This window comes from Stenella coeruleoalba, assembly GCF_951394435.1.
Source record: "Stenella coeruleoalba genome assembly, chromosome: 5".
In the NCBI taxonomy this organism is placed as follows: Eukaryota; Metazoa; Chordata; class Mammalia; order Artiodactyla; family Delphinidae; genus Stenella; species Stenella coeruleoalba.
The window spans coordinates 128,987,330-129,012,073 of NC_137150.1; the positions used below are offsets into that span (position 1 = coordinate 128,987,330).

The 24,744-nt window shown below is 38.0% G+C and overlaps 1 protein-coding gene across 1 annotated transcript in view; it reads left to right on the forward strand.

Moving 5' to 3' along the window:
• The window catches only part of MAP3K7CL (MAP3K7 C-terminal like), a gene marked incomplete at its 3' end in the record, with an annotated part of 36,625 nt that extends 12,373 nt beyond the window's left edge, over positions 1–24,252 (forward strand). The window contains exons 2-4 of the mRNA XM_079922650.1: positions 1,057–1,118; positions 11,941–12,056; positions 24,072–24,252. Of these exons, the coding sequence (XP_079778776.1) occupies positions 1,057–1,118; positions 11,941–12,056; positions 24,072–24,252 (359 nt within the window). The remainder of the gene's footprint in view (positions 1–1,056; positions 1,119–11,940; positions 12,057–24,071) is intronic.
• Between the last annotated feature and the right edge of the window lie 492 nt (positions 24,253–24,744).

Below are 24,744 nucleotides of genomic sequence, written 5' to 3' on the forward strand. Positions count from 1 at the left end.
TATATTACCTATATAGTTTGTGGGTGTATACATACATAATAAAAATATAAATACATACATATACATGATAACCTCTAAAATCAGGATAGTGGTTACTTCTGAACATGAAGAGGTAGAAGGGGAATAGAGTTGTCTCCACTCACCTTATTTCTTAAGCTAGTTTCTTACCTTTTCTTACCATATGAATTCAATTGTCATGAATTCCATTAGAAATTCTGCAGTAGAAAAACTCTCCTCCTTGCCAAATAATTGAATGGTACGATTCTCAACATCTTTTTAGTCTAAGGAGGTGAGCCTTATGGCTATGGCAAGGATAGCAGAAGTATGTTCTTGAAGAGATTCGGATAAACTTCTCTCAGGTTTCCTCTGATGCTTCTGTGAACCACCTCTTTTGATCCAGCAACACCTGCCTGTTGCCAGTCAGCCAGATGAAGGCAGCTGAGGACAGAGTTGCGGGCTCTCCCGCATCAGGACAGTGTATAGGCCTCGGGTTGGGATTGCTGCCTGGTGCATTGGGAAGAAACGCCCTGATCAGGTTACTGCCTGTCACCCACTGTAACCCAGAGGAAGCTCTGGTCAACTGCCTGTCAGTGGTGGTTTGTGGTAAGAGCAGAGGGCAAACCCATCAAAGCTTGCCACCCTTGGAGTCTTTCAGAGCAGAACTAACACTTTTTTTCACTAACACGTTCTTCTGTCCCAGTGAGGTTGTTCTGGTCACCTCATTATTACCTGGTTAAATAAAGCACTTTCCTGAATATCATATTTTTTGGTTTTGGCTAACGTAGGAGTATTGAAAGATAAGCAGTACTTTTTAATTGGAGAACTACTAGACTGAACATTTGAGGATTCTGATACTTGTTTGCAAAATTTTGGTCAAACCAACTACGCCTTCTGTGCTTCTGTTTGTACCAAAAAATGAGCCAAATTGCCTCTGCATCCTTTCCGTCCCTAACTGATGTATACTGATGGTGCAAGTCCAAAGATGGTAACAGCAAGAAAACTCTCCTGAGAGAAAGGCCTCTAATAGTGAAGAATCTCTTTATTTTCATGTTTTAGATGATACACCTCCTGAAGACGCCATTCCTCTGGTCTTTCCAGAATTAGACCAGCAGCTACAGGTAAGGATTTTTCTGCAGTCTTTACTCTTTCCTCCTTAGTTTCACAAAATACAGTGAGTGGAAAAGTGGTCTAATTGAGAAAGATTGACCTGGAGACAGAGTGGGGGACATTTCACGTCATCAAGGTTTGCATTTCTAGGGTTTCAAGGTCATGAAGCCCTCAGGTAATGCCCCTGTCTGTTTATGTGGCTATAGCATGAGAATAGCAAGAACTTAGGGGACTTCCCTGGTGGCACAGTGGTTAAGAATCCGCCTGCCAATGCAGGGGACACAGGTTCAAGCCCTGGTCTAGGAAGATCCCACATGCTGCGGAGCAGCCAAGCCTGTGTGTCACAACTACTGAGCATGCACTCTAGAGTCCACGAGCCACAACTACTGAGCCCATGTGCCACAACTACTGAAGCCTGCACGCCTAGAGCCCATGCTCCGCAACAAGAGAAGCCACCGCAATGAGAAGCCTGCACACTGCAACGAAGAGTAGCCCCTGCTCACCACAACTAGAGAGAAAAGCCCTCATGCAGCAACGAAGACCCAATGCAGCCAATATTTAATTAATTAATTAAAAAAAAAAGAACTTAGGGTGTAAGCTCCTACTTTTAAGGAGTTTTGGAGCCTGGGGACAGGGCTGGTCCCTGCTCTCCTTAGCTATGGACGTTTCTGGGCTATTGTAGTTTTGGCCCATTTTGGATTAGTGATTTAGTGATAAACTACAAGGGACACTTGTCATGTGTGGCGAGACTTCAGAATAATCTTCCTTTCTCTACTCCATGCTCACCCTCTCCCCAGTTCTCTGACAATTTGTAGTAGAAGGTAATTATTTTAAGTTAAGCCTTCTGAATCCTGTCTGGTTTGACCTATGAGAAAAATATTTTGTATGTGTAGTCTATGGATGACCTATCAAAGATATCTAATTTTAATACACCAGAATTATTTGAAAGAAGATAATTTATGACCCTTTCATTTTCTTTAGGTGATATATGGTGATCCCAGAAAGATGGCTTTAGGAAGAGGCTCTGCTTAAAATACCTGGATACTGGCCTTGGGTCAAATGTTCACCTGAGTACTTCACTTTGCTGTCACATTTAGACCAGTCTAATAGGGGTTTTGAATCCTGTGCACAGATGTTTGCTTAGTCACCACTTTTTTCTCTAAATACTGATTCTGAAAGCCTTTAGGAGGGGTGTGCCACCTCCAGTTCCCAACTGATGTTTCTTCTTGTCTTACACTTGGTAGCATTTCCCATGTGTGGGTGTGCTTGGCGTCCTGAAGTCATTTGAGTTTGGGGCCCCTGGACCAGAACAGCCCTTGACAGAGGTGGGAAGAACCAAGAATGAGCCCTTATGCAACCTAAGATAGAATCCTTTTTTTTTGGCTCCAGTTCTTGTCTCTGTGCCCAGTGCACTGAATTAAAACCTGGAAGCAACTAGGTTGGGTCTGAAGAGCTGGTGTTTCACTGCTGGGGTGGTCCCCTGAAGATCTATCCAATACAACTCAGTTGTGACCAGACCTCTTGGAGGAGCTCTTGTCTCATCTCTGTGCAGGCCTGGGCATCGTCACAGCCCTCCGACAGAAAGCCTGCCAACAGAGCAATATCAGTAATGTAGAGATTTCTGAAGACTGTTCAGGAGGTTATACTAATGACCTTGCAGCTGTCAAAAGACAGCTCTGTTCTCCTGTAAAATTTCCTCTGCAGCTATCAGCCATCGTATCTCCTTCCTCTCCTGTCCCCCATGCAGGGTCTTCAGCCCGGCTCTCTGGTTCCTGCTGTCTAACCATATCCCCCAACCTCTCTTCTTCTCACCATGGAGGACAACTCAGCTGTTCCTCTGCTTTTCCGTCTGGTGTGCTTACATGACGTACAACCTTCCTTGCTTGGGTTCTGTCCTCACTGATGGGCTGTATGTGTGCTGCTCATGGTGTAGTTGGGATTGCAAAATAATAACTATATTTTTTTCCCAGTCACAGTTTTTCCCCTTTATTTTACTGTCACCAAAAGCTATTTTATTATCTTAGGAGTCAGCTGAAAATAAGGAGTTAATGCGTTTTGCAAATAAAAGAGGGAAAGCATGTTTAGATTCATATTCCCCCACCACTATTATGGATCATTAATTCTACTTTCTTGTGCTGACAGTTTTTTTCCTTTGGGAACATTAATGGTCTTCCCTGGCTCGTGGATCATTCTTCCCAGGATTCATGGCACCTCTGGCAATTATCCAGATAATTTTTCTGTTAAAGCATTGCAAGATCCCTTTGAATTTTATAGCTTTAATTCCATTTGACATATATTAGAAATTAAGTCTACTTAATTATTTTAATCTAATGAGACTATTTCATCTTCATTGATCCTTAATGAATTAGTCAGTTGAGAAGCTGATTTCGGACTCAGGGGTTATGATACCCCCAACTTCCCCACCCTAAAATATGGTATTGCTTTGCCTCTTCATGAACAGAGAGGACCTTCCCAGCACTATAACTAAAAGCATTTCAGTAAGGGCTTGTTTTTCTGGTTGAACGATATGATTGAGTTTGTTATAAACATTTACCAGTGGCCAAGCCATTTGGTTAGGGTTGCCTCTGTCTAGGGCTGTTGTCAGTTACCTTTATTCTACACTCCAGGGTGTGAGTAACTAAAATATAAGATGGAGGGGATTGAGAGGGGAAAGATAACACAGAAAGCTACATCTAAAAGCAGACTCTTGTTTCCATGCTTAGCATAAGCATATAAATTTAAGACATTCTGCAGCAGGAAGTCTCTATTGAAAGCAATGAAGATGCTTTATGTATGAAAGGAACAATCCATTCCATGGAGCAGGCTGTCTTTACAGTCAATCCAGTGTGATTTATCACATAATAATGACTCTTGGGATTTAACCAACCATCATAATCCTCTACAGAAAAATAAAAGTTAGGTTACAAAAGCATATGAAGTGCCTTGTGGTTGTTACTATTTGCTTGAGGATGAACTGACTCTTACTTATCTCTGCTAGAGCCTTAGAAACGTGCCCAGTGAAAAATAATTGACGCCAGTTGATTATTGCTGGCCTTCCTCTCTGAATACCCTCAGATTTAAATCCTACCCATGCATATTGAGTACCGCTAGGCAAGGGGGGTTTCCCCACAAATGACCTCATTTGATCCCCGCAACAATTGTGTAAGCTAACTATTATGTCTCCACTTTAGGGACGAGAAATATGAGGTCAAAGTTTGGTCTACATAAATTTGCTAATTCAGACTAGATCCCTGATTCTGAATCTAGGTAGCCTTCATTTCCTTACAGCTTTGGTGGAACCTATGGCCTGCTTAAATTATGTTGATAGGTGGAGGGTTTTTGGTTTCTGGCTTGCGAAGTTGCCATAATGTGGTTAATAGAACAACCTAGTAAAATCTATTCTGGCTTCCTGATATCCGTTACACGTTCTTTCATCGTTTATAAAATGCAGCTATAAAGTATCTGTTTGGTAGGTACGCTATCACCACTTTGACCCCCCCAGAGTTTTCGGTTGCTTTGCCAAGAATGTGGACATGTTTAAGCATGTAATTCGTGGGGCTTCTATTTTCACAGAAGCCAAAAAAAGCCTTGGGCAAGAATAGCAGTGACAAACATTTTTCTCGATGTCTCTATTAAGGCAAAATGTTGGGCAAGAGACCTTGGGCTAAGGTAGGTGTTAAAATGAACCTCTCCTTATAGGCCTCCGCCCAGGGGCAGGTGGTAGGTTGGTTCTATTTTGTGCGGATTCCTTTCCTGGAATTTGGCTTCTAAATCCTTCATGTCCATTAGGGGCCATGTTTGGGTAGAGCTAGTTTAGACCATACAGTCAAAAGAAAGGAGGTTCAATTCTATGTCCATTTGTAAGAATGAATGAAAAATCACTACTTTTCTTTAGGCCTCCGTTTCCTTCTATTTGAAGAAGAGGTAATGATGGACCTCCCTCCCTTTTCTGAAGGATAGCACAATCCTTTAATAGTCTCAAGGTCTGGGTCAGAACCAAATTTGTCTTAAAATTTAACCACATTGTAATGTTTGGGAGGTTGTGGTTTGACCTATAGATGATCCAAAGCTAAGCTTTGTGGTCTTTGTTGCCTCGGAAAGAATATGTTTTATTTGTAATCAGGTGGAGGACATGCTGATAACTAGATTGTAATAAATCTAATGGGAGTGACAGTGACTGGGGCATAGGCACTGGCATTAGGCTGGCATGAATTTGGACCTCAGCTCCGCACCTACTAGTTTTGTGATTTGGGCATGTTATTTACTTTCTGTAAACCTCACTTTTCTGACCTGCAGAGTGGACATAATATCTCACATCGTTGTGTGAATTAAATGTGATAATGAACAGATCGAGCATGGTGCTTGGCAAAATAATTGCTCAATTAATGTCAATTTCCTTCCCTAGTGAAATTGTTTATTGAATGAAATATTTAAGCACTAGTATCTTTATATGTGTAAAATGAAATGAGAGAAACATCTCTGGATTCTTGGGTTAGGAACAGAGATGCTGATGCCCTCTTCTTTAAGCTAAGGTACTTGGAAAACAATATGACTCTTTTTTCAAACCAAATTGAGCAATAGCTTCAATCCCTCCTAAAGTACTCCCATCTAATCTGAGAAGACAGTAACAGGTGTCTCCGTGGTACACATTGAACTTGCTTTTTTCTCAGACAGAGTTTGGTAAGTCCAGAAACTGATGTCACCTCCACAAATAAACAATTTCGTAGCTTTGGTTGTGTACTATAGTATCTTGTTGTCCGAGCAGTCACTCCAGAAACTTCCTTTAGGTCTTGCATCAGTGTATCACTTGCTATCTGGGAAACAAAAATGGTAGAAAATGGAGGAGTCTTAGCATTCTAAGATTCTACTGCACTAGTCTTGAACATCCAGAGAAAACACTGAAAAAATGTCTGCCATTTTCTCTCTGAGGCACACGTTGAAAAGTATCTTACAGTTGTTTTTCTGGCTGCTGGGACCACACAGAAAACATATATAGATATCTTGGAGCTTAATTTGATCCCTTTAATTTTTTTTTTTTTTTTTTGAGAAGCCCAGTTCATTAGGATATGCATTGTTAGAAGCGTTTGGGGCGCTCGAGTTCTTGCTCCCTTTAATATTGCCTACATCGATAGAAATGACTTAAATACCTTCATTCCGGGGCTTCCCTGGTGGCGCAGTGGTTGAGAGTCCGCCTGCCGATGCAGGGGACACGGGTTCGTGCCCCGGTCCGGGAGGATCCCACATGTGAAGCGGCTGGGCCGCTAAGCCTGCATGTCCGGAGCCTGTGCTCCGCAATGGGAGAGGCCACAACTGTGAGAGGCCCGTATAACGCAAAAAAAAAAAAAAAAAAAAAAAAAAAACCTTCATTCCAATATTATATAATGTATAAGATATGTAGTATAATTAGTACTAGTGCTGACTTTGACCATAATGTAGATAGTATATTTTAAAAATATTTACAGTTCTTGATAACAGAGTTTTCAAATATTGCAATTAGTCCTGTCTGTGTTTTTCCATTTAGTTTTAGCAAATTATGCTTGTTAATTTGGGGACATTAAAATGCAACATGAATTTAAGCCAGTCACCCCCATTCTGCCTCCAAAATAAAGATAACACTGAGAATCAAGGAATAAATACAAATACAGTCTGCTCAGCAACTGTAGAATATTTAGCTTCCTAAATATATCTTCTGTGTGGGAAGCTGGGAGAGGAAAATTAAATTCTTACATTTTTGAAGTGGATGGGGCCAGTAGTATTTGAAGAAGCCAAGTAGAAAACGGAAACGCTTAAGCTGGCTTTGCCTATTGCGGAGAGATGCTTGGCTGGGTCTTTTCCCACGGGGCTCCTTCCAGAGGACAGAGTCCATTTCGGGAGGAGCTTGCTATAAACCGGTGGATGGGATGGTGTGGCTCAAGCCTGCATTCTTGGAACAGGAGCCTGTGGTTTCTCTCTTACTTCATCTTGTTAAATTGGTCCAGATGACTGGGGTGGATACCAGAGATAGTAGCGGCTCTCTCACACTGCCATGTAATTTAAAGCCCTTGCAAGCTCCATCCTCAGGCAGTAGCAGGATAAGGGGGGATAGAGGAAAGGGGGTGTGGAGGAAGTGCCTCCTCCTGGGCTCTGACCTCATCCAAACCCCAATCTGTATCTTGGGAAAATGTGTTTCAAAGTTGGCTTGAGACACTGTTAAGGGAAGGTCTTAATTTAACCTTCTTAGAACTGGCTGGGTTGTGAGTAGACCAGATACCATGGCATCGAGTGGACCGGAAAATTTGTTTCTGTGACCCTACAGAGTTTGTCCCCTAGTGCCTGAAGAATACTTTTACCTTTTCATTTTCACATGAGATATCTTTGGCTTCCTTTTCTTTGAAATTCAATATTTCATCCTTTAAGCAAGAGCGTGTAATAAATGCATACAAACCATGGGAGGATGTAGGGTAATTGTGGAGAAAATAACAAGGAAACTTTCTCTTCCTGAAGAGAAAAGAAATTCACTATCAACATGGAGTTTATTTATTGCTTGCCCATTCCCAGCACAGGATTATAAGTATGAAAATCTCTTGGATGAAATAGTCAAAATCAAGCAATAAGAACTGAAATAAAAAGTTTTATAGATAAACAAGGATTTACTGTATAGCACAGGGAAATATATTCAATATCTTTAATAAGCTATAATGGAAAAGAATCTAAAAAAGAATATATGTATATATATATATATATATATGTGTATATATATATATATATACAACCAACCAAACCACTTTGCTTTACATATCTGAAACTAATAAAATATTGTAAATCAACTATACTTAAAAAATTTTTTTTAAAACTGTGTTAATTTTTATTCCAAGATGTTAATAACTGTTTTCATCTGGGTTATCACAGGCATTCTTTTACGTTATTATTATTATTTTTAATGTGAACACATGTTAAATAGTATCTTAAATCCATGTACAGTTGATTAATTCATGGGTGCCAGTGTTTTAAATGTCACATGATGTAAGCCTACTAGTAGTTCCATTTTTAAATTGGAAACCTGATTCTTGTGCTTGAATTTTAGGAATCTATTTCCTCGGGTAAACACTTTATTCAGTGAACCCTGTTGGTCATATATTTTCTCCTGTTTTCAGGGCTTATAAGAAGGTAAGAGAGAGTCACTCTCAGTGAGGACCTTATGATGCTACACACAAACCCACATTATATCATGAAACAATGAGAGTGTTCTATGTCATGCAGGACAATACATTTCATTACTCTGTAGTTCTACTTTTTATATCAGGTAAATTCCTGTTGGGATGAGAATAATATGTGCTTAAAAAATTCTTTGATGAGTTTCCTGAACTGGAGTAAACATCCAATGATGTCAAATGGCTTTCTAAGAACAGTGGGTCCTGCTGACCAGAGGGCACTTTGATTTGTCCAGCAACGTTTGGGTTTAGTGGTACATGGCTCCGAATTATAAAGGGGTGAGAAATTTTAAGTTTCCTGGGGAGAAATTTGGGAAGGAGAGAAAGGTAGGGTGTGAATGAAGTGAGTCTCAGATAGGGAATCCTGGTAGCAATGCTTAGAAGATGGGCTGGGGGCAGCAGAAGGATCTAATGATACTTATTTTTGCATTAAACTTTTTTTTTATTGTGGTAAGAACACATAACACAAATGTTCTCTTCTTAATTTTAAGTGTACAGTTCAGTAGTGGTAAGTATATTCATATTGTTTTTTTTCTTATTCGTATTGTTGTGCAACCAATCTCCAGAACATTTTCATCTTGCAAAACTGAAACTCTATACCCATTAAATAATAATTCCTCATTTACTCACCTCCCCTCCACCCCCAGCCCCTGGCAACTAATTAGATAATTTTACAGTGTTGTGGTGTGTTGTGCAATATAACTTCCCTTCTTGCTTAAAAAATAATTAATTTTGTTCTTTAATGCTTTCATACAAATTGGAAGAACATGTATGTACTGCTGCTGAGTTACATGTCAGGCTGGGTATAGACAGAGCTTTTAGGAGCCGGAAACTGAAGTGACACCTGGCATCCTTTTACTCCCTGAAACACTGAACACTAAGTATTTTTGGCTTTTTTAAAAATTGGCACTACTTCTTAATTGTGGGCAATCTTGAAAATATTGTGACGTATAGCATGATCTTCCTGCTGAGAACATAGGAGGATACTGAATATATCCTGAAATACTCTATATCCTAATGTCCCCTTAGCATGATCATGTTACCTGTACATAAAAACATCTTCAAATTTCCCACAATTAAATAGTGCCAATGAAAAAAGAAGTCATGAAAAACATTTCCCCCTTAGTAAAAAGCATTGCAGGTTGGCAAGCCAAGGGGGAAAAGAGGACTCTCTCTTTTTAAGAAAATTATTATCTGTAATTTTCAGTTTTTCTTTTAAATTATAGCAGCAAAGGGTATTTCTCCCTTTCCATGGCTGCTCTCATCTGTATCCTCTTAGGCATGCAAACACAGACTCCTAAAATCTTCTGGCTGTCGCATAGGTAACTATGCTGAATTCGTGGTTCAGGTACCTCCATGTGGCAAGTTATGGGCTGAACTGGGTGTAGCTTATGAGTGTTCATGAGGACAGGAAATAGGATACGTTGAGTCTTGGGGCTTATCAGTATGCAAGTCCTTTAACAGGGCACAGGTGGTTTAATAGCAGCTTGGTGAGGGTGCCCAGAGTAAATTGCTTTCATTCCCCTTACTATTATACCTGGTCATTTGCCAGTGTAACAGGTGAAAATTGATGAGGGGGTGGTGATTTCTAGAATTGGAGGACTCAGGAGTTCTGAATGCCTTTGGCAATGTCTTTATCTCCTGCGGTGAGTTGTACTGTAATACTCCCGGGCACTACTTTTTAATTTATTTCACTATAGAAAGAGATAATGGCTCCAACAGGCTCAGTTTATGCTGTGAATATGTTCATGGGGCAGTAGGGAAAGATGCTACATAATATAATTATTAGATGAATTTCCATGGATTAGAACACAACAGATGTTCCACATAAAGGTTAATTTCATCCAAGTCTATTTCAAATTTTATTTCCTTTAGAAAATCTCTACTCAGAGGCTTCATGATAAATAGGAAGGGTCATCTTACTTATCAATCAGATTTTATAGAATTTTGTAGAACTTTCTAGAATTTCTTTTGCATCCTGGGTGAGGTCACTAAATATGACACCCAAAGAAATCCGTGTCCTGGAAGAATATATAGTGAGAGGAGCAAGTAGTAAGAAATTCATTAGTATAAATTAATTAATATAAAATTAGTGAGACTATGACCTAGTCAGACACATAGTTTACATATAAAGACTATTGGGAAGAGAGGATTAGACAGAAGAGCCTATTTAACAATTAAGTCATATTTCTCAGATATTATATAACATTTTTCTATAAATAATTGAAAAAGGTGATTAAAACACTCTTTAAAAGACTATTAGCTAATATTTCTCCAAGTAATGCTTTTAATAATGTGCCACTATAGAGCAGAAACTAACACACCATTGTAAAGCAATTATACTCCAATAAAGATGTTTTAAAAAAAGAAATAATGTGCCACTAATTAGAACTAAGGATTACAAACTCAGGGAAAGCTAGTTCTTTAAAAATAATTTCTGGAAAGAAGATTTTCAACATATTTCGGTTAGAAAGGCTTGAATGCTGGCCTCTGTTTCCCTCATGGATGGGAGAGAAGCAAAGACAGGAAGCCTTGTTCTCTTTGGCCACACGCTTTATAAGAATCGTTTTATTTGGGGTTTGGTCTTTCATATGCTTTGTTAATTCTTGCAAACATTATTTCCAGGCCAGCATCATTTTTTCAGTTTGGATTCCTTTCATTTTTTAAAAATAATTTTTATTGGAGTATAGTTGATTTACAATGTTTTGTTAGTTTCAGGTGTCCAGCAAAGTGAATCAGTTATACTACAAATATATCCACTCTTTTTTAGATTCTTTTCCCATATAGGTCATTACAGAGTATTGAGTAGAGCTCCCTGTGCTATACAGTAGGTCCTTATTAGTTATCGTTTTTTTTTTTTTTGCGGTACGCGGGCCTCTCACTGCTGTGGCCTCTCCTGTTGCGGAGCACAGGCTCCGGACGCGCAGGCTCAGCGGCCATGGCTCACGGGCCCAGCCGCTCCGCGCCGTGTGGGATCTTCCTGGACCGGGGCACGAACCTGTGTCCCCTGCATCGGCAGGTGGACTCTCAGCCACTGCGCCACCAGGGAAGCCCAGTTATCTATTTTATATATAGTAGTGTGTATATCTCAATCCCAATCTCCCAATTTACCCACCCCCCATTCTCCCTTTGTAACTATAAGTTTGTTTTCTATATCTGTGACTATTTTTGTTTTATGAATAAGTTCATTGGATTCCTTTCTTGTAGGGCTCCTCCACTCTACAAGATTTGATAGAGCTACAGGAACAGAAAACAAGGGGGGATTGAAACAGATGACTGAACTATTTCCCCATCACTAATTCTCTAAAGCAGAGTCTAAGATTTCTGGGGAAAAGTACAGAATTATTAGGGGACTTATTTTTCCTCCAGCACATGGCAGGTAACTGATCTGTAATGGGTCTTATGGCTCTGGCTTGGGCCTGAGAATGCCCTGGAATGACACAGAAAGATACATGTGGGGAGGATCAGACCACTTCTCTATTTGTAGTCAAGTAGAATCAGCTGAACTCTGTCCAATGAGGGTTGACAGTGCTATTCTCATGCAAAAACTCTCCTTCTAAAGACCATCTGTAGAGCACGATGGTTGGTAATTTATTCTGCTACAAGGAAACGGACTGATTTCTTCTTCTTGTTGTTTGTGAAGCCTCTGCCGCCTTGTCATGACTCCATGGAATCCATGCAGGTGTTCAAACAGCACTGCCAGATAGCAGAAGAATACCGTGAAGTTAAAAAGGAAATCGCCCTGCTTGAGGAAAGAAAGTAAGTACTGTCCCCCTGAGCACCCTCAGCCCTGAATCCTGACTGCTGGTCATGGACCAGGGGTCATGGATTGGGAGTGGCAGGGGAGGAAAAGGCTGAGCATGGGAGCAAGAGGGAGGGAGACATACAGGGAGGAGAACTGACATTCTGTAGTTCAGAGGTTACACGCATGTCATGTTTGATTCTAGAAATGATCCAAATGGAACGGCGCTAGATGAAAGGCTTTACAGAGTAGTGAGGGGAACCACAGGAGTGCTTCCTACTCAAATTTAATTTTTTAATAAGCATTCTTTAGTTCAGGAAATTAAAGATGCCAAAATACCACCTAGAGCCACATTATGTTCCATGTGAATGTGCCCAAAGGCCCCAGAGCACTTTGTCTTGGGGTGAATTTTAATTAATGCTTGAATGGTGGAGTACCCACATGAAGTAAAGAAGTCACTGTGATGGCACTTTGAAATAATGTAAAAGGATTAGTTGCCTAACTACATTTTATAGCCCAATAGTCCAGTAAGTTTTTATCTTGATAGCTTCTATTACCATTACAGTTCTGCTATAGGGAATTAGGCAGTTCTATTAATTAAAGCACTATCACTTTACTTACTCATAACTTTATGCTTCAGAATTCTCCTTTTGATTGCACTAAATTCTGCTGATGTCTACCCAGTGATTCCCATTCTTTCATACTTTCAAAACATCATAGCGCTGGTCGGTTTGTACCTACACATTTATTAGGGAGATCTTTTGATGAATATTTGCATCTCCTGCCAAGTGGTAAGTGTCATAAGAGGGAGGATAGTCAGGTGTCTCTCACCATCATATTTCTGAAGCCTAGCACAGTGCATGGCATGTAGATACTGAATAAATTTTTGTTGAATGAGTGACACGTAATCCAAACATACTGTGAGTCTGTAAGTTTCTGCTTCTTCCCTTCTTCTTACTGGAGTGATACATGGTATCACTCCATATTTATATCAGTATTTATACTTTGTATTTAGATTTATATAAAACTTATTTTTTAAATGAATATAAATGAAATATATTTTGTTTTGAGAGATTTATGAAATTCGTGGGATTCTTTGGAGACTCCCCAGAATAGTGGTTGCACAGTATAATATGCTAGGGAGCAGCATGGGTTTTAGGGTCAGACTTCTACATTCACTGTAGAAGTTATTTTCTTACTTCCTTGCTTCAAACATAAAGTCTTACCTGGACTTTTGGTTATAGGGCATTGAAGGATGCTTATGAGGAAATCAGAAATACAACTTTTCCTTTGTATGTCTCAGACTTTCTTTTTGGTCTAAGAGTTTTCATAAATTGGTCGGAATGCTTAGATTGTCCATTTACACACAGTATGAGCCCTAGAAACAGTTTCATGAAGGAAGAGAGGAAGCTTACTAATAATGTGACCAGTGATTAAGTTAAAGGAGGACTTGTATAATCAGTAGCCTATAAAGGTATCTTCCAGTGGGTGTACGTGTGTGTGTGTGTGTGTGTGTGTGTGTGAGAACTGTGGTGTTGTGACAGGAAAAAAAGCCTCAGGTAATTATGTATTTATTTGTAAACACTTTAGGCTGGAAGTACAGTGTTATTTAAATTAACCCCATGTGTAGCTTTTTTGGGTGGGGGCAATGCAAGACTTACCCACTAAATTATATATTTTGTAAGTTTATATTTTTGTATATTGCATTAAAAAACACAATAGGATAACAATATGAGAGTGATTCATCTGCTCTTTTATTAAAACATATTCCTGCTGTTTCTGCAAAACTAATCTTACTTCCTCCCTAAACCTCTTTGAACTTTGGAGTTTTCTTGAAACCATGATGTTGTCTTTTTTTTTCTTTTCTTCCTAGTAATTGACTAGATAAGAGACAAAGACCAAATTCTTTGATTTTTTTTTTTCCTTTCTTTTTTATAAAGTCTCTCAAGTTCCTTTTCTTCATTCCCACTTCTGCCATTTGGGATCAGGACTTGTTACTTCAAATCTTGATCAATGTAATATTATAACTGCTTTCCCTGCCTATGGTTTCCTATTGCTAGAGAAGGGCACCCAGTGCTTGGCCTGGATTGAAAGATCTACCTTGGGCCTTAGTACCTCTGCAGAATGTTCTAGCTCATCCTTGGTCTTCAGCTATGTTGACCTATTCACTTTGTCCACCTCGGTGCCCTTGCTCACACCAGGCTCTCAGTATAGTCTCCCTCCTTCCTCTTCACCTGTCCAAATGCTATCCTTGAAAAGATCTTAGCCTGTATCCCTAGCCCAACCACCCCACAGTGATCAGTGCTTTTCCTGGATGAAGGAAAATTCACTGGAATGATTCTTTGGGCACTTTTTGTGGGCTAGTGTTATCAATAGCTATCCACTGAAGTTTCTGTCCTTTCTGACTATGTATAGTTCTCTGCAGACCTGGATAACCTTTAACATCTCTTTGGATCGTAATCACTGAATAGGGAGCTGCACGTAGGGTAAAATACGAATAGGGGTGATTTACAGTAGCTGATGGTAGGAAACTGTTATATCCTCCATGTATGCATTTTTTAAATTTGTAATTTGTATTGTCTGTATTTAAAATATGGAGTCAATATCAGCAATAAAGAATTGCTAAGATAAATTGTTAAAATTCAAAGTAGGGTGATATTTTATATCTATAAATAAATGAACTTGGTCCTCCAAGGGTTATGGGTGATCCGTGTTTTCATTAACACTTTACTGAAGCAGAAATTCATCTTACAACAGGTATTTTCCTGAACAGTCTTTGTGTTCAAGCAAGATAAATTGGGCCAAATGGATTTGACCCAAGTAAATTCACTCTCCATTTTTTTGATGATTTGGATGAGAATTTCTTCCCCATCATTTAATAAAGTGTGGCTGATTATGTTGCTTCCAGTGATTGGCTAGCATACGCTGGACACACAGAGAGTCACTAAATCAGGTATTTTAAAAGAGAGTTTTTGAATATTGGAGCCATGTGGGCACAGGTTAAGCTGAACTTCTCTCTCATCTCCAGAGGGGGTCTCCCTGGACCTAGTTTGGGAGACTTCGCAGAGGGGAGGGGAGAAGAGTTGATTATAACTATTGTTTTAAATCATGTCTGTTGGGTGGATAAAGACAGTCAAACATTATCTGGGATTACAAATTCAGCATGGGATGAATTTAATTTAAAGAATAGCTTCTGGCTTATTGACCAGTGATATGCAAAAAGCTTGTTCTTACTTTCATTGGAAATTTCTCTCTTCTTAACTGAAAAAAAATGACAATTTTATTGAAAGCTTTAAAAATTTACCAAGAATTCTGACATCTTTACAGAACTCCTACTATCATTTTTGTCTATTTTTTCTAGGCCTTTTGGATGTGAATTGGTATTTTTTATATAATTGCTTATATAGTAACATAAAATGTATACATACTTTTTTCAATAAATATTCTAAGCATTTTTATAGAACACATATAGGTTTTGTGTATGTAATGGAAACTCATGGAAGTGAAGTACAGATATTTTATGGCATTTGATATTTATCACTGAATTGTCTGGCAGTTTAAAAAATATATGGTTAAACTATAATTAGTTCTACAAATAGATTTATCATTAGTAAAACTTGCTTTGTGTTTTAACTTGTTCAGAGGAGAGACCACTCTTCTGCCTTATATATGAAAAATTGTGCGAGGTGTTCCGGTGTTTAAAAGATTGACTTAGACTGTCAGAAAAAGATAAAATCTTAGAAAAGTCAGGTTGAAAAATGTTATATAACTTAAAAGAAATAATTCAGGGGCTTAAAAAATAATTCAGTGGTTTTCAGTAGACTCACAGAGCTGTGAAACCACCATCACGATTTTAGAACATTTTCATCGCCCCAGAAACAAACCTTGTACCCCTGAGTGGTCACTCCCCATTCCCTCCCGCCGGCCACTGGCAACCACTAGTCTACTTTCTGTCTCTATGTATTTGCCTATTCTGGATATTTGAGATAAATGGAATCATGCAGTATGTGGTCTTTTGTGACTGGCTTCTTTCACTTAGCATAATATTTTCCGGGTTCATCTTTGCTGTGGCATGCATCAGTGCAGGCAGACCTCAGAGGTACTGCAGGTTTGGTTCCAGACCACTACAATAAAGCGAGTATTACAACAGAGAGTCACACACATTTTTTGGTTTCCCAGTGAATACAAAAGTTATGTTTACACTATACTGTAATCTATTAAGTGTGCGAAAGCATGATGTCTAAAAAAAACCATACAAACTTTAATTAAAAAACACTTTATTGCTAAAAAATGCTAGTCATCATTTGAGCCTTCAACGAATCGTGGTCTTTTTCCAATAATAAAATCAAAGATCACTGATCACAGATCACCATTACAAATATAATAATAATGAAGAAGTTTGAAATATTGCAAGAATTACTAAAATGTGACACAGACACATGAAATGAGCAAATGCTGTTGGAAAAATGGTGCCAAAGACTTGCTCATTGCAGGGTTGCCAAAAACCTTCAATTTGTAAAAAAACACAATATCTGTGCAGCACAATAAAACAAAGTGCAATAAAATGAGGTATGACTGTTCTTCATTCCTTTTTATTGTCAAATAATGTTCCGTTATATGGTTATATCACATTTTAGTTAGCCATTTGTCAGTTGATGGACATTTGGGTTGTCTGTACTTTTGGCTATTATGAATAATGCTGCTACAAACATTTATGTATAAGTGTTTGTGTGGATGTATCTTTTCAATTCACTTGGGTGTGTACCTAAGAGTAGAATTACTGAGTCATATGATAACCCAATGTGTAACCTTCTGAGGAGCTGCCAGACTGTTCCTAAAGTGGCTGCACCGTTTTATATTCCCAACAGAAATGTATGAAGTTTCCAATTTCTCCACATTTTGCCAACACCTATTATGTCTTTTTGATTATAGCTACACTAGTGGGTGTAAAATGATGTTTCTTTCCGGTTTTCATATACACTTCCCTGATAGCTAAAAATGATGAGCACCTTTTCATGTGCTTTTTGGCATTTCTATGACTTCTTAGAGAAATGTCCATTCAGGTCCTTTGCCCATTTTTAAGTTGAGTTATTTGTCTTTTTATTATTGAGTTAAAAATGTTGTATATAATTTTAGTTGCAAAACATTAGAAAACTGTTTTCATATGAGAGTACCACAATCAGTATAAGACCTGTATTTTCATGCCTTTTTTAAGATACACAAAATGATGATTGAGGGAGCAACATCTCATCGAGGGAAACATATCAGGATGGGGGAAAAGGGAGCATAAGTAATTTGTAAAGGCATAGTCTAGAAATAGCCTCATTCTGATTTGTTTTTAGTCATGGTATTTACTTTATCCTGAAATTTCCAACAAGAGGTTTTTATTATTAATCAGAAACATTTATTTCTTTATGGGCATTCCTGAAGGCAGAGGCTTTTAAACTGGGTTCTAGGAAACCTCTCAGAGATTGGGGATGGTGAGGGTGATGGGGGGGCAGGGTACTGTACAAGGGCCAAACAGGGGAAGTTCAATTTTATGTGTTTTATTTGCTTCACTTCAGGGTACAATTTTCTTTGCAAAACGATACCGCAGTTAGAAAACATTGAAAACCAAACCTCACTTTTTTATTCCAGGCACATTTTTCTTAAATCTTTACACAGCCCTCAGAAAGCAGGTTTCTACTGTCATAAAGAAACAATAAATTGAGGTATTTCTCCACAAGTGTTTGCAGGATATGTAGTAATGTGTGGAAAGTTCTATCCTCATTCCTAAGATGTCTAATATGGATAAGATGCCTTCTGTATAATTTATAGGTTTTGAGTTCATTTTCCAACAGTGGAGATACACTCCCCGAGACTAACAGTCTATCAAGAATTGGTTTGGTTTGCAATAGGATTTCAACAAATACTTGTCAAGTGAATGAGTAGAAGGACCAAAGAACTGTCTTGGCTCTTCACTCAGAGGCAGAGGTGTGGACAAGGGGATTCTTTTTATTTTTTAACATCTTTATTGGAGTATAATTGCTTTACAATGGTGTATTAGTTTCTGCTTTATAACAAAGTGAATCAGCTATACATATACATATATCCCCATATCTCTTCCCTCTGTGTCTCCCTCCCACCCTCCCTATCCCACCCCTCTAGGTGGTCACAAAGCACCGAGCTGATCTCTCTGTGCTATGCGGCTGCTTCCCACTAGCTATCTATTTTATTTGGTAGTGTATATATGTCCATGCCACTCTCTCACTTCATCCCAGCTTACCCTTCCCCATCCCCGTGTGGACAAGGGGATTCTTTTGTTTGAGGATTTAATTTTATGTGAAATCCCAATATACCAGATTTCATTAGACTGTGAGATTACACTTTCCATTTATGCCCCAGTCATAATGATTTGGGCATTTTATACCTAATTATAGGCAGTCCAGTCTTTTAACTGGAATCTCATTCCCAGGTATCTCTCCACCTAATCCTCTCTGCCTGGAACCACATTAAAAGGGACAGAATATTTACCTCTCTTCAGTGAGAGTGCCTTTAATTTTGTCTCTCTTGCTAAGGAAAGAAACTCCAATCTTTAGGGGAGCAGAATGAGGAAACATTTTTCCCTCAGCCAGTTTCCCCAGTCGTTAGCATGTTACATTACCGTGGTACATTTGTCGAAACTAAGAAACTGACATTGATATATTACTATTAACAAACTCTAGATTTTACTTGGAATTCATCTAATTTTTCAATTAATGTATTCTGTTGATATTTTTGGTAGACTCCAGTCTTCTATTGAAATATATCATCTGTTCTTCTATTTCTTGAATATATTAATCATAGTTATTTTAAGTTTATGTCTAAGAGAAAGACAAATACTGATGATATCACTTATATGTGAAATTTAAAAAAATACAACAAACTAGAGAATATAACAAAAAAGAAGCAGACTAGCATATATAGAGAATAAACTAGTGGTTACTAGTGAGGAGTGGGAAAGGGGAGGGGCAGTATAGAGGTAGGCACGTAAGAGCTACAAACTATTAGGTATAAAATAAGCTACAAAGATATATTGTACAACACAGGAAATATAGCCAATATTTTATAATAACTATAAATGGAGTATAACCTGTAAAATTTGTGAATCACTGTATTGTACACCTGTAACTTATATAATATTGTACAGCAGCTATACTTTAATAAAATTACTTAATTAATTAAAATAAGGAAACAAACAAAAAACAGAACGAGGAAAACATTTTGCCTTTCCCCTTATTCCTAACCCAGAATTTAACTCTTTTTCGGGTGATTGATAGTGGAAATCTCCATTTGCTATAGAGTAGGGGTTTTTAACTAGACTGATTCCTCAGCCTCCTACCCCTAGGACATTGGCAATGTCTAGAGACATTTTTGGTTGTGATGATGTGGGGTGAGGGGAGGTGCTACTGACATCTGGGGAGTAGAGGCCAAGGATACTGCTAAACCTTCTATAATGCCAATGTCTGGGACAGCCACCAACAACAAAGAGTTGGCCCAAAAGATCAATTGTGCCAAGGCTGAGAAACTCTAGAGCAAATCTTACTTCTTCCTGCAAAGGTAAGGTGTTGCCCTTTGGCTCCCAGAAGATAGGGTAAATTTATTCTTCCTGCATCATTCATTTGTAGGGCTTCAATACCAAAGTCTAGACTGCGTTTTGGAAATTCCATTTCAATACCATTTATTGTTCCTTCACCTGCATAAGATGAAGGTGAACTTTCACATCCTTTATGTCATCTTGAAGCATCTACTCCTCTCCTGTGTATAAATGTTGGTGCTAGAACACACATCTTTCAAGAACCACTAACAGTACAGGCTAAATCACAATTTAAGCTAAAATTCTCCTATGATGAAGATAGTATTTTATTACACTATTATTTTTTTAAATTAATTAATTTAATTTTATTTATTTTTGGCTGCATTGGGTCTTCATTGCTGCACGCAGGTGTTCTCTAGTTGTGGCGAGCGGGGGCTACTCTTCATTGTGGTGCACGGGCTTCTCATTGCGGTGGCTTCTCTTGTTGAGGAGCACGGGCTGTAGGTGTGTGGGCTTCAGTAGTAGTGGCTCGCGGCTCTAGAGCACGGGCTCAGTAGTTGTGGCACACAGGCTTGGTTGCTCTGAGGCATGTGGAATCTTCCTGGACCAGGGCTCGAACTCATGTCCCCTGCATTGGCAGGTGGATTTTTAACCACTGTGCCACCAAGGAAGACCCTTTGTTACATTATTATTCAAAACGCTTTAGCTCCTGGGGACTAAACTGCCTAGGATTTTGTCTTTTCCAAATAAAAGTCTTTAGTTAACTTAGAAAGTTCCAAGAGTTCTGGTCTTTCCAGAAACAGAGAAATACTTGTACTAATGATGAATCCATTTCCCAACCTCCTACAACATAAAGAATCTCCTTAATTTTGAAATTAGTTTGCAGAAAGTTTTAGTTCTCTTTACCGACTCACTTGGATTTCCCCTTCCCCCATTTGTTTTAGCAAATAAAAACTTATCCAGGCATGTGGCTTAGGATGGGGCCAGCAGATGATCTATGGTGGACCCAAGGTTATGACCTTTTCACTGTTGAGGTACATCATCTGGAAAACTATGGTATAAATAAAATTCCTGTAATGATGATCTTCTACACCTTTATCACATTACGCTGAAGGGAAATGATAAACAAGAAATCAAAGGCAGGACCACATTCTAGCCAATTGTACATATTGACTTGCTCCCCAGATCATCTATTTATAAGATTATCTTTGTAGGTTGATGTGCTGGGGTTTAATTATGAATTGCTAATGAATGAGCATCAATTTTTCTATATAAATAGGTCTTGGACAGGAGGCAACAGACGTTTTGACAGTATTCATTAAATAGATGTGTAACTGCTTATCAAATACATGAAATTAATTTAGAAACCTATCAGTTGAGTCTTCTTGATTCCAGCAAGGAAGAAATTATTATTGACTTTCTCCAATGCAAGAAAATTGGATTAGACAATCATGACCATTCCTTTCAGTTGTAAAATCTGTGATTTATTTTCCCTGTTAGTCAAAACTAATAACAGATATCCTCAGGAATTTTAAATGAGGTCAGATATGGAGCCTGGACAGTAGCCATTATTTGTGTGACACAGTTAATTTGAAAGGAAGAAAAGAACAGGAGTAGATGATCTGATGGGTGAGGGATTTAGAGGCATGTCTCTTTTTACTTACATAAATTTTCCTAATCAATTTCTTTAAGATAGTTACGTAAGAAACTTTACTAATATTTAATTATTGACATTTATTGCTTAAACTATGTTTAGAGGCAAAGAACCTTAAGCATTTAATCAGAAGGATAGGTTCGATTCATGGCTGCTTCTTATTAGGTGTGTGACTTTTTCCAATTATATTAAGCACTTTGAGTTTCTGTTTCCTCATCTTTAAAATATACGTTGTCTCTGAGGTACCTTACTCTTCAATTATATTTATTCAATAAGTATTTATTGGGAGACTTTATATTCTTTTTTTTTCCCCCCTTTGGCCGCACTGAACCTGACCAGGGATCAGACCCATGCCCCCTGCAGTGGAAGAGCGGAGGCCTAACCACTGGACCAGCAGGGAATTCCCTATATTCTTTCTTTAAACCATTTTAAAAAATTGAAGTATAGTTAATTTACAAGGTTGTGTTAGTTTCAGGTGTATGGCAAAGTGATCCAATTTTATACAAATATATATATATATATATATATATATATATAAATTCTTTTTTAGATTCTTTTCCATTATAGGTTATTACAAGATATTGAGTATAGTTCCCTGTGCCATACAGTAGGTCCTTGTTGTTTAACTATTTTATATATGGTAGTGTGTATATGTTAATCCCAAACTTCTAATTTATCTCTGGGAGCCTTTATATTCCAAATACTATGGAAGATTCAAAGATCAATAAGAGCCCAAAGGAACCTTGTGTATATGCATATGAATGTTCCAGATTATCTTCCCTTTGTCCCTGTTGGGCACTTTCTTTCCCGTGCCTGGTTTTGCTCAGTGGTCACCAAATTGTGTACACAAAGCAGTCTGTTGAATGCAGGAAGAAAATACTAGAACTTCTATTCTGATTTGCTTTTTATCCTTTTCCTGGGGCAACTGTGTGATAGTTTCAAATTTACAGAAAAGTTACAAAAATGGTAAAAAGAACCCTCATACTTCCTTTACTGCATTCATTAATTATGAAGAATTTCCCCAGTTGTGCTTTATTCTCCCTCTCCCAAAGCTACATACTACTGGGGCTCTCTCTCTCTTTCTCTCTTAGAGAGATGGGGTGTCTATCCATCTATCTATATCACATGCACATATACAATTATATATATGTGTGTATATATATATATATATATCTCATGCTCCATTGCCCTAAATACTTCAGGGAGTATTTTCTAAGAACAAGGACATTCTCTCACTTGACATCAATACAATAATTAAAATTAAGAAATTTAGCGTTGATTCAGTAGTATTATCTAATTCACAGGCCATATTTAAATTGCATCACTTTCCCAATAATTTCCTTCACAGCTTTTTTCTTTCCAATCCAGAATTGCACATTGCATTTCATTGCCATTTCTCTTTAGTTTTTCTAAATATGAAGCAGTTTTAACATTTTGAAGCATACAGGCTTCAAATGCTTTTGTAACATTTCCCTCAATTTGAGGTTGTCTGATGTGTGCATTTTTTGGCAGGAATACCACAGAAAAGATGTTGTGTCTTTTGTGATGCATGGGGCATCTATTGGTCTCATTACTAATGATGTCAAGTTTAATCACTTGGTTCAAGTGGTCTTCCAGGTCTCTGCACTTTTGCATACAGAGGAGAAAGAAATATGACATACCCTTATGTTGAGGCAAAGGAAAATTCAGTTAAGTCTAGTTTAGGATTAACTGACACATATAAGGGGAATGGACCTGTTTTGGGTTGTCATGTTTATTAAATCTAAATATAGACTGCAAATCTTTAGTTCCTTATTATGTGTATTTACATCAATGAATTATTTACAAATATTTATTGTTTTAGGCGTTATCACTACAAGTTCCCTCCAATAACCTTAGCTTACTTCCTAAATTCAGGAGTCAGGACAGCACCAAACATAGAGATATTGCTTTGTTAGTTAGGGCGACAAGATATATATAAGGGCTAGGGAAAGACATGGAAAATAATATCTGCAGGAGGCAACTGGAATTTCTTCATAAAGATTTGTTACTTTGCCTAGTAAAGATTTGTTAAACTCAGAAATAGAAAACAAAAGAAGATAATAACTGAATTTGAAGGACAAAACTTAGGTAAGGGACAAACTATGATTCACCTACCTGTAAGACAATAGCATCTTAAATTATAAACAAATTTTTCTGTTCTTTTCCTACAAAATAGTCATAATTTTTTATAATTTGTTGTACTCTTTAAAAGATCACCCCTTTTGACTGTCAAAGGACTTATTGAGCTTTTGCTGGTATATGTTTATTTTATTTCTATTTATTTATTTATTTTTAATTGGAGTATATTTGCTTTACAATGCTTTGTTAATTTCCACTGTACAGCAAAGTGAATCAGCTTTATGTGTATTTATATCCCCTCTTTTTTAGATTTCCTCCACATTTAGGTCACCACAGAGCATTGAGTAGAGTTCCCTGTGCTGTACAGTAGGTTCTCATTAGTTATCTATTTTCTACATAGTATCAATAGTGGATATATGTCAATCCCCATCTCCCTATTCATCTGATGCCCCCCTTCCCCCTTGGTATCCATACATTTGTTCTCTGTATCTGCGCTGGTATATGTTTAATATTTTGGATATATCTAGACGAGGTGCTGGAATAAAATAAAGGCATCTAACATTTGTGAAGTTGGAAAAATAAAAGTAAGGAGGCAAGCAGAGATGGGTAAAATTTGGAAGAGTAGAATGACATATTCGACTTCCATTATGCTGTTGCTGTATAATTCAATCTGTTTGCATTATGTTTTATGCTTCTTCCTCACCTGCCCCCCTGAATCTTCAGAAAGGAGCTCATTGCCAAGCTGGATCAGGCAGAAAAGGAGAAGCTGGATGCCGCTCAGCTGGCTCGGGAATTTGAGGCACTGACAGAGGAGAATCGGACATTGAAGCTGGCCCAGTCCCAATGTATAGAACAACTGGAGAAACTTAGAATACAGTATCAGAAGAGACAGGGCTCGTCCTAACTTGAAATTATTCAATGTGAGCATAAGAGGTTGGTGGCTGCTATGCACTGGCCAAAAGATTTTTATTTTAAAGGGATAGTGAATAAAATCTATTGCTTCTCCTTATTACCCACATGGCCAACGTCTATACTAACGAGTTTAATGCTTGCCTGATATAGTTTGAGAGAAGGGTTATTTTATTTTAAATAAGGTAATTGAAACAAACCTATTACCAGATGTTTTCAGAGATCATAATTCGTTTCCAAAGATATTTTTTTTTCTTATTTAGCAAGATACGATCATACTGTAGATCTCGGTAGAAAATGATAGAAATAGAACATTGACTGATTCTACTAAGAATCATGAACAGAATTCAGCCATGAAACAAACTAGTAAGATGCTCACTGCAGTTTCTTATCTGTGTATTTTAAAATTTCACATCTTCAATATTTCTACGGTGCTCTAATCTGAACTGTCAGAAACTTCTCCAAATATATTTATGTTCACCAGAGT